The sequence below is a fragment of the Symphalangus syndactylus genome, chromosome 6 (genome assembly GCF_028878055.3).
Source record: "Symphalangus syndactylus isolate Jambi chromosome 6, NHGRI_mSymSyn1-v2.1_pri, whole genome shotgun sequence".
Lineage (NCBI taxonomy): Eukaryota > Metazoa > Chordata > Mammalia > Primates > Hylobatidae > Symphalangus > Symphalangus syndactylus.
The window spans coordinates 130,192,919-130,209,413 of record NC_072428.2 but is presented as its reverse complement, the minus strand read 5'-3'; the positions used below and the strand labels follow the sequence as shown (position 1 = coordinate 130,209,413).

Below are 16,495 nucleotides of genomic sequence, written 5' to 3'. Positions count from 1 at the left end.
ATGAAATCGAGTTTTCTGATCATCCAAGGGAGGAATGCTTTTATGTTTGAAGATTTGAAGTGGAGGCTTATGAGTAAGAATAGAACGAGTGTAGAAGAATTTGGTTATAAAAGTGAGCGTTGGTTGATTTGAGCAATTTAAATTTTGAGATAATTTGTTCAGCCTTTGAACAGCCAGTGCTAATCTTAACAACTACCACCAAGTTTCTGGTCTTTTTTGAAAATTACATTTTATTACTGTAGTGATTATTTTTTCCGTTAGTGAAAAGGTTATTTTTCCCATTAATTGTAGGTTGAGTTAATGGTAACTTGTATGATTTTCGTGTCTATATGTGTGAGCCCTGTTTCCTTTTTATTGGAGAATAGTGTTAGAAACCAAGGTCTGGTATTAGTGGGCTCATTGTTTCTAGGCCTTCTCAGAGGACAGAGCTAGGAAATACACTAACTGCACACATGCACACACATTTGTCTTTGTTTCTGTCTGTATATATTACGAACTGTAAGTTTCATAATGATATCTTTGATTCTAATATAACACCACAGGATTCATTTTAGCTTTCCCCTTTCCTTACTTGTAACTTTATTTGTACAACGGTGAGAAACCTAACTGTCATTATCTACAACATATTTGTTCAATCCTGTAAAGTAGTCCAAGAATTTGCTAACCTATATTTTTGTGAGAAACAAATTTGCTAGCTAGATTAAGGTAGTCGTGTATATAGTACTTCTTTTTTGCCTTTGGCCTTACAGTATCTAATCAGAATATTGTTTTCCAAAGTTACTTAGGTCAATTCTTTTCACCCTACTTTAATGTATGTCATTTACTGACAGGTTCATTTGTTACTGCTTGTATTACATTTTGATGCCTCCTACATCCAGTTTTTGTTTGTTTGTTTGTTTGTTTGTTTTTTTGAGATAGAGTCTTGCTCTGTCGCCCAGGCTGGAGTGCAGTGGTGCGATCTTGGCTCACTGCAGCCTCGACCTCTCAGGCTCAGGTGATCCTTACATCTCAGCCTCCTGAGTAGCTGGGATTATAGGCATGTGCCACTGTGCCCAGCTAATTTTTGTATTTTTTTTTGCAGAAATGGAGTTTCACCATGTTGGCCAGACTGGTCTTGAACTCCTGACGTCAGGTGATCTGCCCACCTTGGCCTCCCAAAGTGCTAGGATTACAGGCATGAGCCACCATGCCCGACCTTGTATTGAGATACAACTTCAGGTTAGATTGTTAAAAGTGGGATTGCTTAGTCAAAATATAAATGTATATGTTGTTTTATTAGGATTGCTAGATTTCTCTCTAGAATGGTTGGACCAGTTTGCATTCCCACCAACAGTGTGAGAGTCCCTTTTTCTCTAGATCCTTGTCATCAGGATGTGTTGTCATGTTTTTAATCTTTGTCAATCCAGTAGATGGAAAATGGTATCCATGTTTTAATCTGCATTTGTCTAATTATAAATGAGTTTGAACATTTTTTTTTTCTTAGTTTTAGGACCACATTCTTTCAAGAATCATCTGGTTACTTTTTTTTTTTCTGATTTTATCATGCTTTTAGTCCTTTGTCCCTCAATATTTAAGGACTTTTTACATATTAGGGGTACTAGCCATTTGTGGCAAATGTTCTAAGTATTCTCTTCCAGCTTTCAGTTGTCTTTTGGTTTTGTTTATGGTAATTTTTTTGCCATGCAAAAATTCTTTTAAGAAATATGTAGTCATATTTATTAGTCTTTTATTGGTTCTGGATTTTGAGTCATAATTAGCAATCCTTTGTCTACCTCAAGGTAAAGAGAATTTTTTCCTGTGTTTTTTTCTAATACTTGTGTGGTTTTATTTTTTAAGTTTCTAAATGGATCACTAATCCATTTGGATTTTATTTTTAATATGAAATAGAAGTAGAATTTTTCTAAGTAAAAAGAAATTGTCCAGTTGTCCCAGTACTATTTATTGAAATGTCCATATTTGTCCCAGTGACTTCAGATGCCAAAACGTATGTATATATAATAGTCATATGTCAAAGATTTTATATATACTTGGGTCTGTTTCTGCACTTTCTGTTTTATTCCATTGGTTGATTTGTCCATTCATGTGTCAGCACCACAGTGTTTTAATTACAGAGGCTTTTATAGTATGGTGTAAGTGTGGTAAGGCCTGTCCCATCCTCTTAGTTTATTGTATTTGTTTTCAGTGTTTTTCTGGTTATTCTTGCAGATTTATTTTTTAATATGAACTTTAGTATCAACCTGTCCAATTTTATTCAGAAGCGTTGTTGGGATTTTTATTAGGGTTACATTTAACTTATGAGAGCTGATATGTTTATAATATTGAGTCCTCTCTGTGAATAGTATTACCTCTTTTATTTATTTTATTTATATCTACTTTTCTGTCTTTCAGGTGTGTTTTGAATTTTTCTTTGTATAGATTTTACACATTTTTAAGATTATTCCTAACTAATTTTGTTAGTATTATAAATGAGATTTTCTTTACCATTTGTTTGCTGTTGGTTATTGTTTGCTATTGGTTATTGTTTGTGTTTTTTAAATGTTACTTTTATATCCTGCTACTTTGCTGAAAAAATTATTTGAGTTGTATTATCACTTAGGGAACTGATATATAATTTGCAAATAGAGAGTTTTAATACTTCTTTGCCCATTCTTATGCCTCTGTTTGATTTCACTTATATAATTGCACAGGCTTACACCTCTCGTATAGTGTTGAATAGTGGTAGATAGTGGGTATGCTTGCTTTGTTCCTAATCTTAGTAGAAATGCCTCTAATATTTCCTCATTAAGGAAGATACTAGCTTTAGGACTAATTTGTCGTATTAAGACAGTATTCCGCCAGGTGCAGTGGCTTATGACTATAATCCCAGCACTTTGGGAGGCCAAGGTGGGTGGATGGCATGAGTCCAGGAGTTTGAGACTAGCCTAGGCAACATGACGAGCCCGTCTCTACAAAAAATACAAAAATTAGCTGGGCATGGTGGGGAGTGCCTGTAGTCCCAGCTACTTGGAAGGCTGAGGTGGGAGGATTGCTTGAGCTTGGGAGGTTGAGGCTGCAGTGAGCCATGATCCCACCAGTGCACTCCAGCCTGGGTGACACAGTGAGACCCTGCCTCAAAAAAAAAAAAAGGAAAAAAAAGTATTCCTCAATTTTATTTAAGTAGTTTTATCACGAATGGATGTTGAGTTTTATCAAAGGCTCCTTCAGCATCTGTGGAGAGAATCGTATAGTTTTCTTCCTTAGATCTATTAATATGCATATACAGTAGTGTGTCCCCGCTTATCTGAGGGAGATACGTGTTCCAAGACCCCCCAGTGGATGCCGGCAACTACGGATAGTACTGAACTCTGAATATACCATGTTTTTGCCTATACATACATACCCATGACAAAGTTTAACTTATTAATGAGGCACACAGTAAGAGATTAACAACAATAAGTGAATAAAATAGAACATTACAACAGTGTACTGCAGTAAAAGTTATACAGTGTGGCTGTAACTTTTGCAGTTTAAGGTGCAGCAGCAAAACTAGCATGAATTTCTTTTGCCTCCTTCACAATTTTATAGATAGAATTGTTCTTACCATAGATCTTAGGAACTCAACATACTGTTTTTTTTTCTTTCCTTAAATCAAGAACTTTTACTTTTCACTTAAAGGAAGCACTTAATGGTTTCTCTTTGGCATATCTGCATTGCCAGCATCACACCAGCCTCACTGCTCTTGCGCTTTGGGGCCATTATTAAGTAAAATAACGGTTACCTGAACACAAGCATTGATACCCCGACAGTTGATCTCATAACTCAGAGACTTGTGGGCAGGTAGTAAAACAGTCTGGATACACTAACAGAGGGATGATTCACATCCTAGATGGGATGGTGCAAGATTTCATCATGATGCTCAAGACGGCAGTCAGTTTAAAACTTAAGAATTGTCTGTTTCTGGAATATTTCATTTAATATTTTTCGGCCTTGGCTGACCACTGGTACCTGAAACCTTGGAAAGTGAAACCACAAATAAGGAGGGGACTACTGTAACATACTTTAAGTGTAGCTTATCATTAGCTACTGTGAAGAACAACCTGGTGAGAAAATAGCCCTAACTGCTTGGTTTACTATTGGATAATTAAGTTGTATCTTAAAGATGCTTCGTAGCTAAATTTTAAAATATTATTCTGTTTCTAAATTTTTAAAAAACACCACTGGCTCTGGTAGTTTTTAGAATAAAAGAAAATCGGCAAATATAAGTGACATAGAATTACAAACACTGAGCAGGTAAAGGTATATAATACGAGTCTCTAGAGCATTAATGATCCAGGAATTTCCCCAAAGCAGCATTTTCTAACCTGTGTTTTGTGAACCCCAGGGATATAAAGTATCCTGAGGTTCACTTATTTTAATTTGTCTTTTAAAAAGATGGTGAGTATTTTCCTTTTAAAATCGATTAGTTTGAGAACTTCTGAGGGTATATGAGCAAGCATACATGCTATTGTTGGTGGAAATCAGTCACCTGATTGATCTATCATTCAGCCGAATGTTGCCAGGCACCATGGTCTTCTTGACTTTTAATTTTTCTTAAAGAGAAGATACCAAACATATGCAGAAGTAGACCGCATAGTATCCAGTGCTTCCAGGTTCCATAAGCCTGCTTCAGTGAGTATCAATTCACTGCCAGTTTGATTACCACCCCCTTACCTGGCTACTTTGAAGCAAATTCCTGATACCATATCATTATATCTATGAGTATTTCAGCATGTAAATCTAAAAGATAAGGCCTCAAGTTTAAAAACCTACAGTACCTTTATTATAATTAAAAATAGTTAACAGTTTCTTCATAACATCAATATCTGCTGTCCAAATTTCTAGTTTTCTCAAAAATGTCATAATTTTTTTCACTATTTGTTTGAATCAAGATCTAAATAGGGTTCACACATGTGATTAGTTGCTACATCTTGTAAGTTTCTTAATACATAGCAGTGATTCTCAACTAGATGAGATTTTGTCTCCCAGGGAACACTAGTCAATGTCTAGAGACATTTTTGATTTGGGAGTGGCAGAGTGGTTGCTACTGGCAGCTAGTAGGTAGAGGGCAGGGACGCTACTAAACATTCTGCACTGGTTAGTCCCCACAAGAAAGAATGATCTAGTCTAAAATCTCCATAGTGCTGTTGTTGAGAAACCCTGATCTATAGGTTTTTCTTTCAGGTCTTTAATCCTACCCCCGCCCTTGCAAACTCTTTGTTGCACAAAGTGGTTGTTTATCCTAAAAATTTCCACTTTCTGGATTTTGCTGATTACATCCCTGCAGAATCTTTTTGCTCCTCGCTTTCCTATAAATTGGTAGTTGGCTTTAGAGAAGCTTGATCAGATTCAGGTCCCTCTAAATCCCCGAAAATTTCACAGGAGAGTGGTGCAGATTTCTATCAGGAACCTAAGCAGAAGGCGTAAAATGTCTGATTGTTTCTCTTTTTGTCATGCTGGCTGCCATTGATCAATGCCAATATCCATTCATAGCAGTTGCAGAATGATACCTTTATCATTATAATTATAAAATGTTATAACTGATAATTAGAAAATTTCTTTTTCATTTGTTACTTGTAGTACTTCTATAAAAAGAAAATTTTCTTTTACCTAGTCTTTGGTTACCTAGTTGTACAGTGTAGGAGAGGCAAAATCAAATGCTTGATTCTTTTCCATTATCACTGATTTTTTGTTAATTGATTAATTAGCATCCTCATTATTAAAGGATGAGAACTATTTAAAGGAATATGATTTAATATGTAATACTGAGCAATATAGAGAAGTTGAAAGACAAATATATAGAAAGGTGCATGTCTCCTTTGACCATATAAACTGTCATTAAAAAAACAAACAGAAAAATAGAACAAAATAAAAACAATCTGGTAAGAGGGCCAGGCACTGTGGCTCACACCTGTAATCCCAGTGCTTTGGGAGACCGAGGCAGGAGGATCACCTGAGGACAGGAGTTTGAGACTAGCCTGGGAAACAGAGCAAGACCCCCATCTCTACAAAAAATAAGTTAGCTGGGTGTGGTGGCATGTGCCTGTAGTCCTAGCTACTCGGGAAGCTGAGGCTTGAGTGCAGGAATTTGAGGCTTCAGTGAGCTAAGATTGTGTGATCTTGCCACTGTACTCCAGCCTGGGTGATAGAGCAAGACTGTTAAAAAGACCTGGCGCCGGGCATGGTGGCTCACACCTATAATCCCAGCACTTTGGGAGGCTGAGGTGGGCGGATCACGAGGTCAGGAGATTGAGACCATTCTGGCTAACACGGTGAAACCGCGTCTCTACTAAAAATACAAAAAATTAGTCGGGCGTGATGGCGGGTGCCTGTAGTCCCAGCTACTTGGGAGGCTGAGGCAGGAGAATGGCGTGAACCCGGGAGGAGGATCTTGCAGTGAGCCGAGATCACGCCACTGCACTCTAGCCTGGGTGACAGAGCGAGACGTTGTCTCAAAAAAAAAAAAAAAAAAAGACCTGGCAAGAAATTCAAGCAATATAGAAAGGTTAAAAAAAAAAGAAAAGAAAAAGTCTTACTTTTTATTTATTAAAATATCCTGGATATCTCAGAGAGCTTCTCATATCAGAATGTACAGATATCTCATTCTTTTTAATAGCTGCATAGAATTCCATTCTGTGGATTTACCACAGTTTAACTGGTCCTCTCTTGATGGATTCTTGAGTTGGTTTCTCTTTTGTTCTTACTACTTAACAGTGCTGCAGGATATATATTTTTGTGTGTATGTTTATCTTTATTCTTGGCGAGCATTTGGTATCCTTATGGTAAGTTTCTAGCATTATCCATTTTGAAATTGTTGTTATCTGTAGTCATATTTTAAAATTCATGTTGTTGATCAAAGACAAGTGTAAAGAACACTGATAATGAAATAGAAGTTTGAGCTTAAATATATTATACAAATTTAAGATTCTTATTTACTGGGGCTATAAGTTGCATTCATCTTAACACAAAAATCAGTGTCAGAGAAAATTCAGTGATCTTATGTCCAGTTTATATTTTATTATGGGGAAGAGGGATAAAACAGTCTCAGAATGTTTTGTTAACATATTCTTCGTTTATAATTTAGAAATGCCATTTTTCCTTGAGCATAAAACACAGGAATTTCAAACATCTAATATGGACTCCTGTTTATCAGTTAGTAATCTTTTTTGTTTGTTTGTTTTGAGACTGAGTTTCGCTCTTTTTGCCCAGGCTGGAGTGCAATGGCACAATCTTGGCTCACCACAACCTCCGCCTCCTGGGTTTAAGCGATTCTCCTGCCTCAGCCTCCCGAGTAGCTGGGATTACAGGCATGCGCCACCACGCCTGGCTAAATTTATATTTTTAGTAGAGACAGGATTTCTCCATGTTGGTCAGGCTGGTCGCAAACTCCCAACCTCAGGTGATCCGTCTGCCTCGGCCTCCCAAAGTGCCGGGATTACAGGTGTGAGCCACCACACCTGGCCTGTCAGTTAGTAATTATAACAGTTTGACGTGTGCAGTAAAATCATGAAGTTGCAAAAGCTGGGAGAATTTATACCATTGTAGATAATTTGGTATTTTAAATGTGCAAAAACTGTTGTCAGGTGAGTATTCACTATTTCACAAAGAAACTGGAATGTGGTCCAGTGTAGACCTTTTGATGTATACAGTATCCCTTGAATACTTTAATGTTAATAAATATCAAATGGCTCACGCCTGTAATCCTAGCACTTTGGGAGGCCGAGACGGGCGGATCACGAGGTCAGGAGATCGAGACCATCCTGGCCAACACGGTGAAACCCCGTCTCTACTAAAAATACAACAAACTAGCTGGGCGTGGTGGCACGTGCCTGTAGTCCCAGCTGCTCGGGAGGCTGAGGCAGGAGAATCGCTAGAACCCAGGAGGCGGAGGTTGCAGTGAGCCAAGATCGAGCCACTGCACTCCAGCCTGGGTGACAGGGCGAGACTCTGTCCCCTCCCCCCCCAAAAAACGAAAAAACAAAACTAAAAAAAAAAATGGTCATGGAGATGTGACCTGGATATATTTCCATTGTCTGGAACCCTACAGAATAGTTTTAAAAAAAGAACAAAGGTCAGAACATGAAACAGTTTTGATAGCATTTTAACTGAGCTGGTCAGTGATGGTATGGGACCACTGGTATCCTTGAAACAGGGGCTTTCTGGCCAGTTTCCATCAATGGCTTTGGAAACTTTCTGTGGGGACCACATGGGAGTGTTCCTCTCCAAGGACTGGGTTTGTGGGTTCATGGGTTTTTCCTCTTCTGTGTGAACTGCAAGAGTGCCTCATCTGTCACATATGCTACAATGTAGACATGTGGTTAGTCTTTTTTACTTTACTACTTTTTGGAGGAATCATGGGTTGTAAACTATAGCAGATGATAGGAATTTTAGTCTTTTTATGTAATTTAACTTGTCACAGGTCTGATTCATATTCCTCTCTTACATTCTTCCTATTTCGATACTTTTTTAAAGGCTAACTTTGTGTGCCTGGTGTTTTGAGTCACTTTCTTTTTTGTGCTAGCCTATCCTTATTTTCTTTATATCAAAGGATCAAAGTTTTCTTTAGAGCCCATGGTGACTGGGTGAATGCAGTCCCTTCTGTTTGGTTCAGGGACATCTTTCCTCTTACCTGCTCTTCCACCCATCCAAATGCCAAGTAGTCAGCGCTGGAGTCTACTCCCTTAATTTTTCTCTTCTTATCTTTGCCTTTGTGGGCATCCAGCCTGTAGTAGAAGAGGTCGTATCCCCAGTCTGAACTTGATTATTCAGTTTTCTCATTCTTTACCCCGTAAGCAATTGATTATTCTCTTAAAGCTCCAAAGTGTCACACCACTCTCCCTCAGGATCACTTGTTGGGGCCACCCATCTCTTCAGGAGTGTTACCACCTCAGCCCTAGGGGAACTGCTACTTGATTTACCTTGGTATTACATCCTGATAAGCCCATCATAAAGTTGAAAAATCGGCTGGGCGTGGTGGCTCACGCTTGTAATCCCAGCACTTTGGGAGGCCGAGGCGGGTGGATCACGAGGTCAGGAGATCGAGACCACGGTGAAACCCTGTCTCTACTAAAAATATAAAAAAATCAGCCGGGCGTGGTGGCGGGCGCCTGTAGTCCCAGCTACTCGGAGAGGCTGAGGCAGGAGAATGGCGTGAACCCGGGAGGCGGAGCTTGCAGTGAGCCGAGATTGCGCCACTGCACTCACTACAGCCTGGGCGGCAGAGCGAGACTCCACCTCAAAAAAAAAAAAATAAAGTTGAAAAATCCTAAATCGAACCATTGTAAATCGGGGACTGTCTGTCTTGTGCTTATCTCTTGCAGGTCTGCAGAGTGTTTTGTTTTGCAGCCCTACCCCTCACCCCAGGGAGGCTGCTGATTCAGTCACCACCTCAGACATTCTAAGAGGACAGAACAAAGAAAGACCCTGATACAAGCTTCTTAGGACTTCAAGTAATGTTAGGATTGAGTGACTTTTCTTCCCTTTCCTTCCCTTCCTCTCCACCGCATCAGTGATTTTTTAGTTTCATTTACCACCATCACATTTCAGGCTTTCATTGGCCACTATCACAGTTTCTGCCATATCAGTGTAACACTTTTGATGCTTATTTAATATTTTTCTTTAAAACTGCTTTAAATGGATTTTATTTTTAAAAATTTACTTGCCTTAAACAGAGGTGTCTGCTAAATCGTGTTAGTGATGCTCACGCTACATTTTAATAGGTATAAGAAAATATATATTGAAATAAAAAATATTATCTAAAATGTGTACCTATAAGATTGTCAGAAGGGTAATGATGATTGATAGGCTAGTAGACACAGAGAGAGGATACAGGTTTCTTTTTTAATGGAAGTCAAGGATTGAAGAACTTAAATAAGCAAATGAGAATGGCTGTACAAAGCAGGAGGCTTAGTAGAATTTGTCCCACTGGCAGGACAAACTTCCTGGCCTTCAATTTCCCATAAAGCTGCCCTGTTGCCAGTGATATGCTGATTGCATCTGGATCCCATCAGGTCCAGCCATTCTTGTGGTTATACAGGTCCTGAGGTCCTCTTGATTCCTCCCTATTTTACCGGTGACATTGCCTGTTCCAGGGATGTGAGAAACTGCCCACAGCCTCAGGACGGTCCTCAGTATGAATGGCAAGATTGGGTGAATTGATGATCAACTTCTCAGGAATCTCATCTTCCTAGGAGGCCTCAAGCCTGCTTGAAGTCTATTCCTACACATATGCATAACGCTACACTTTGGGCCAAAGTTTACCTTAGTGTGGAAACGTGTTCAGATTTAAGAAATTTCTGGAAACAATTTCAAAAAGAAAAGGCAACTGCTAAGTCATATAGATTGTGGTCTTTGCTGTAGTTGGAAATTATCTTTAGGTGTATTAGATCCCATCCACTCATCCATTCAAGGACCTGGCTTCAACAGTTGTATCCCTACCTCATCATTTTTTTTTGTTAGCATGCCAATTGTATGCATATATCCTTTATTTTAATTTTTAATTTTAATTTTTTTTTTCCAAGATGGAGTTTTGCTCTGTTGCCCAGGCTGGAGTGCAGTGGCATGAACTCGGCTCACTGCAATCTCCGCCTCCCAGGTTCAAGTGATTCTCCTGCCTCAGCCTCCCGAGTAGTTGGGATTACAGGTGTGTGCCACCACGCCTGGCTTTTTTTGTATTTTTAGTAGAGACAGGGTTTCACCATGTTGGCCAGGCTGGTCTTAAACTCCCGACCTCAAGTGATCCGCCCACCTTGGCCTCCCCAAGTGTGGGATTACAGGCATGAGTCACCAAGCCTGGCCTATATCCTTTATTTAAAAAAAAAAAAAAACACCCTTTTCTTGACTGACATCCCTTTTCAGCTGCAGCCCTGTTTCTTTGCTACCTTTGTAGCAAAATTCACCAGGTTGTTCCTACTTGCTGTTTCCAGTTTTTTGTTTTTTTTTCCTTTCCTAGGAAATGAGAGAGGTCCCATTTTCTCTTGTAGTCAATCCAGTCAGCTTTCATTGTTACCACTCTATTGAAACAGTTCTTTTCAAAGTTATCAGTGAGCATCACCTAACTTGGTATCTGGGGAACCCCTGTGCTGATTTTCCTTCTGCTTTGCTACCCCTCCTTCTCAGTTCTTACTGTAATTCCTTCTCGTCTCCCTGATCCTTTACTGCTGGGTACCCCACGGTAATTCAGTAGTTTTTCCAGCACTCATCTGTTTTCTTTCGTAGCTCTCTCCCCTGAGCTCTAGTCTTGAATATAAATTGCCAACTTTATATCTCCACTTGGGTGAATAGTAGATAGGCCAACCTTGAGTGTATGCAGAATGAAACCCCACAACTCCCTCCCTTCCTGATCAGAACTGCTCCTCCTGTAGTCCTCTTCATTTCACTTAATGGCAGTCCTGCATGTTGTTCAGGGCAGAATTTTTGGAGTCATCCTTGATTATTCTCTCATAATCTGCACTAAATTATTTGGCCAAATGCTGTTCGCTTACCTTCAGAATCTCACTACTACTGGTTCCTTCATCACTATCCTTGTTTAAGATGGGCTTATTGAAGTAGCCTCCTAACTGGTCCCCCTCTGTCTGCCCTCCAGAAGCCAGAGTGGTGCTTTTAACATGTAAGTTGTAAGTCAGTACTTAAGTGAACTTTAGTGGAACACTTGTCCTCTTAAGGAAAACTTCTTTGAAAATTCCCTGCTCATTGCCACAATTTCTTCCTTTCTTTTTAAATAGTTCCTGAAGTACTTCTTTCTCTGGGGAACGTCTCTTAAGATAGCTAAGATATTTTAATCCCTTTTGCAGCAAAGACTATTGCCCTCTTCCCACCTGCTTCAACATTTCAATTATTATGATTATGATTATTATTTTTTTTGAGACGGAGTCTTGCTCTGTGGCCCAGGCTGGAGTGCAGTGGTGTGATCTTGGCTCACTGCAACCTCCGCCTCCTGGGTTCAAGCAATTCTCCTGTCTTGGCCTCTCGAGTAGCTGGGATTACAGGTGCGCGCCACCACACCCGACTAATTTTTTTTTTTGTTTTTTGTATTTTTAGTAGAGACAGAGTTTCGCCATGTTGGCCAGGCTGGTCTGGAACTCCTGACCTCAAGTGATCCACCCACCTCGGCCTCCCAAAGTGCTGGGATTACAGGCATGAGCCACCATGCCCTGTCTTAATTATTTCTTTGTTTGTTAATTAATTAATTAATTAGAGTCTTACTCTGTCGACCAGGCTGGAGTGGTATTGCATGATCACAGCTCACTGCAGCCTTGACCTCCCAGGCTCAAGCGATCCTCACACTTCAGCCTCCCAAGTAGCTGGTACTACAGGCATGCACCCACACGCCCAGCTAATTTTTAAATATTTTTGTAGAGTCAGAGTCTCACTATGTTGCCCAGGCTGGTCTTGAACTCCTGGACTTAGGTGACCCTCCCACCTCGGCCTCCCAAGACCAGGGTTACAGGCATGGGCCACCGTGCCTGACCTCAGTGTTTTTACATAATGGTGTAGTCTCATAAGAGATTCATGGTAGCTGAGCCTACCATAGTTCAGCCTAAAGCTGAGGCTACCCTCAGTGATGGGACAAAAAAATCCATCGATTTTATTCATGTCTTTAGAACTGTCACATAGTGAGTTGCTAGAAATTATTTTTCCCTCTGGAGAATTCCTAAGATCCAAAGATCGTTCTTTTCCTCCTATACAGATCAATTGTGGATTTCCTCATCAAGTTGAACAATTTTGTCCTTGATCTTTGTTCAGTAATTTTTAAATATTACCCAAGTATTATTTACTTAACCTGTACCTATTTACCTGTAACTATTTATTATGCCATTTTGTGTATATTCCTATTCAGTGTTTATCCCTGAGAGGATGCTGAGATAAGAGAATAGAGAAGACGGTGAGTATGAAGATGAGCATATCTGTACAAGAAATGTGCAAGTTAAGGGTGTGTGCATTAGAGGTTTGAGAGGCTAGGCTTGTGCATTTGCAGCAGGCTCTGTAGGAGCCCCACCTGGATCCCCTGGCTTTCTCTATTTCCATCTCTGTCTCTGTCTGTGTCTGTGGAATACTTCTTGCTGAAAGCACCTGATACTTGGCCTGAGGGCATTCCCTGGCTGCAGGAGCTCAGCAGCTTGTACTTGAAGCGGGTCTGAAATGCTGGGGCATTATGCCTCTGGGATAGCCCTCAACCATTATCTAATGGGAGATAGTAGATAAATACCTAGCTTCCTCTCCCTTTGGGTGGGACTTTTCTGAAACCCCTTATACTGTCTTCCAAATGTCCCCAGGGCTGCCTCCCTTTCTGTGTCTCACTTTTCCATTCACTTACCAGTGCTTCCAGGGATCACTTCCCTTGTGAATGCCTGCAGTCCAGTCTCAGGTTCTGCTTATGGGGGACTCCAACCTTAAACCAGTAGGTAAATTGTTAATGAAAAGAAAGATCATAAGCAAGAGATAGAGGATTTGAAAATAGAGTTTGGATTTCATTGATAACAGATTTTTCACATGATGATCGTGTTTGTGTATTAACACCTGTGTAATTATGTGATTTCATTTACCTGTGTCTGTGTGCAAAATGTATTGTGAACATGGCTGTCAAAGTAGAATATGAAAGCTGCTTTCTTACCTTATTGAATAGTTCTCTGGTCCTGCTGCCTTCAAAAAAATACACTGCCATGAAGGTTATTTGTGATATGATTTTAATTTGAAGCTGTTTGTTGCTGTTTTATTTCTCTCTTCCTTTAGAATCGCTTCTTTTTCAAAACACTAGAAACCTCCCATTATGGTAAGTAACCTTTAGCATGAAAACTGTTGCAATGAAGTGTTAACGTTTCACAGATTAATTGGCATATAAGAAAACTGTTAACCACTTTACCATCTTTGGGGAATGATATGGTCTACATTTGTAAGATTTTCCTATAACTGAAAGTTCTACTTGTGAAATGTAACTGTCCTCAGAAAAGTTTCTCAGGAGATTAAACTGCTTTAAATAGTGTAGTATTCTGTTAAGAAGAGCATGTCTGTCAAAATCCTTCTAAAAATAGTTGACATATAATTTTGTTGACTAAGTATCATGGACCTTAGTTATCTTCTGTGCCTGGGCTGCTAGACTGTTTGTGCACTAAATTGCCCCACACCAGTGGCCATTTATCGATGATGTTTTATCTCCTTCCTTGCTATTCATTTTTCCTGTTGCCTGTTAGTCTGCTTTGACCAGCTGCCACTGTCTCCTTCTAATTTTGTTTTCTTAACTAGAGCAAAACAAGATGTCCACGTGGGATTAGGCAACAGGTCTTATTAAATTGCCCACTCCGTATTCTGATGACAAAAGGATGACCCTAGCCAGGAATGGAGTCAAGCTGTGCAAAAGGGATTTGGCAAATATCACTTAAATAAACCTGGCAGGCAAGGTTGGAATTTTTGAAATCAGAGTGCTTGTGGTGCTAGATTATAGCTTTGAATTCTTACCCTAGGATAGAAGCTATGCCTGGTGGGTAAGGGTAGCCCTGGCTTCCAGGTAATCTTATCTAGAAGAAAATCATATGGTGGGCTTAGAGATATGTTACATCTTGCTTCTTATGTAGGTCTTGTATTTTGATCTACTTAAGAAGATTTGACTCAGTCATTAGACTTCAGCCTAGAAAGTGCCCTACAAATATTTGTTAATTATGTTGTAATAAGGGTAATTGGAGACAAACAATTTGTTTGTTTCTTTTGAGGTTAAAAAGATAGTTTTAGAAAGTTTTAGTGTATGATCAGTTATTGACTTCTGTGGTTCATATGCATTCATTAACGTGCTTTGTTAGTATTCAGTAAATGCTTGGTAATGCTGTTACCATTTTAGTCTCCTGTGTTGATAAAGGGGTGGTTTTACTATACACTTGGTTTATTGGTACTTTGTACCAATTGTAAAATTGCAAAACATTAAAAGTGTTTTAATTTTGTAAATTTAAATCGTAAAGTTGTAACAGTTATAATTATAAAAACAAATTTATAATAAACTCTTCATAGCTGATGAGTCTGAAAATTAGCTTCCAAGGCAATTTTCCAAGGTGGAAAATAATAACCCATGAAGTGTTTTGTGGGGGAAAAAAAAGAGAGAGAGAAAGACCCGAGGTTGTGTACAGTATTTATCACTTATGCTTGATCCCCATCGTGGAAATTCAAAGTGCTCGTTAACTTGTTGAATTCACTGAGAAGTATTGCTGGTAAATAAAGGTGATTCGATCTCAGCCCAGTGTCTCCCTTATGTTTCTCTTATGAACTGTGGAATCTTTTTGTGAATAACTTTGACTCCTGCAGGACACTGTTTTTTGTCTTTTTTTTTTTTTTTTTTTTTTTTTTTTTTTTTTTTTAATTTTAAGAGACAGAGTCTTACTTTGTCTCCCAGGCTGGAGTGCAGTGGTGCAGTCAGCTCACTGCAGCCTCAAACTCCTGGGCTCAAGCAATCTTCCCACCTTAGTGTCCTGAGTAGCTGGGGCTACAGGTACATGCCACCATATCTGGCAAATTTTTAAAAACTTTTTTTTTTGTAGAGACGGGGATCTCATTATGCCCAGGCTGGTCTTGAGCTTCTGGCTTCAAGAAGTCCTCCCGCCTTAGCCTCCCAAAGTGCTGGGATTTTAGACATGAGCTGCTGTGCCTGTCCAGGACACTTTAAAAAAAAATGCTTTTTAAGAGAATGCTGTAGAGCCAGTCCTTGCTTTGCAGGGTTCTGGTGTGCACTGATTTCAGTTATCATTAGATAACAACACTAGTCACCCAGGATTCAAATTTCAGTCACCATGGTGTGTTACCTGTGCATGAAGTACAAACTCTTCAGTATGCAGATCAGAAATCACTGCAAAAATAACAGGCACGTGTCTGTTCTTCAGTTTACACACAGACAGGAGAGCCTGTTTTGCTGCCTCCTTGCCTCTCAGTAAGAAACTTACATGACCTATTAGCAAAATAGATAATCGAAAGTGGGAAGTGGCCAGTAAAAATGAAAGAGCAACAAAGAAACAAAAAATGATAACTCTGGAAGTAAAATCCAATTGAGCATAAATGGAGTAATAAAATAAGTAACTGACAGTGGGAACACTGCCACTGCCACCATTTGTGGAACTCTAGACAGGCAGCCAGAGGCACTTAGTGCAGGCATGCTAAATGGCATAATGTTTTAAATTATGGTGTACTAAAGAAGTATTAGTTTTACTATGTTTTCATTTCTCTATACATTGTAGCCAACAGTAAGAGAGTTCTTAATGCTTTGACAGACATTTTTAAAGTTCACCAGAACAATTGTAATTTCCCCCATTGATTATTAAAATCACTTGGCATGATTTCAGCTTGCGTGGTAACTTTTTTTTTTTTTTTTTTGAGACGGAGTCTAGCTCTGTCGCCCAGGCTGGAGTGCAGTGATGCGATCTCGGCTCACTGCAAGCTCCGCCTCCCGGGTTCACACCATTCTCCTGCCTCAGCCTCCCGAGTAGCTGGGACTACGGGCGCCCAC

At 39.5% G+C, this 16,495-nt stretch overlaps 1 protein-coding gene across 3 annotated transcripts in view; it reads left to right on the top strand.

The window, feature by feature from the left end:
- KDM7A (lysine demethylase 7A) overlaps window positions 1–16,495 on the top strand; it is a 94,171-nt gene that overhangs the window by 11,511 nt on the left and 66,165 nt on the right. The window contains exon 1 of one of the 3 annotated variants that reach the window (XM_055284215.2): window positions 1,138–1,218. The exons of the other annotated variants lie outside the window; for them this stretch is intronic. Coding sequence (XP_055140190.1) covers window positions 1,187–1,218 — 32 coding nt within the window. The 5' untranslated portion in view covers window positions 1,138–1,186. Of the gene's footprint in view, window positions 1–1,137; window positions 1,219–16,495 lie in introns of those variants that run through there. 3 annotated transcript variants of the gene reach the window in all.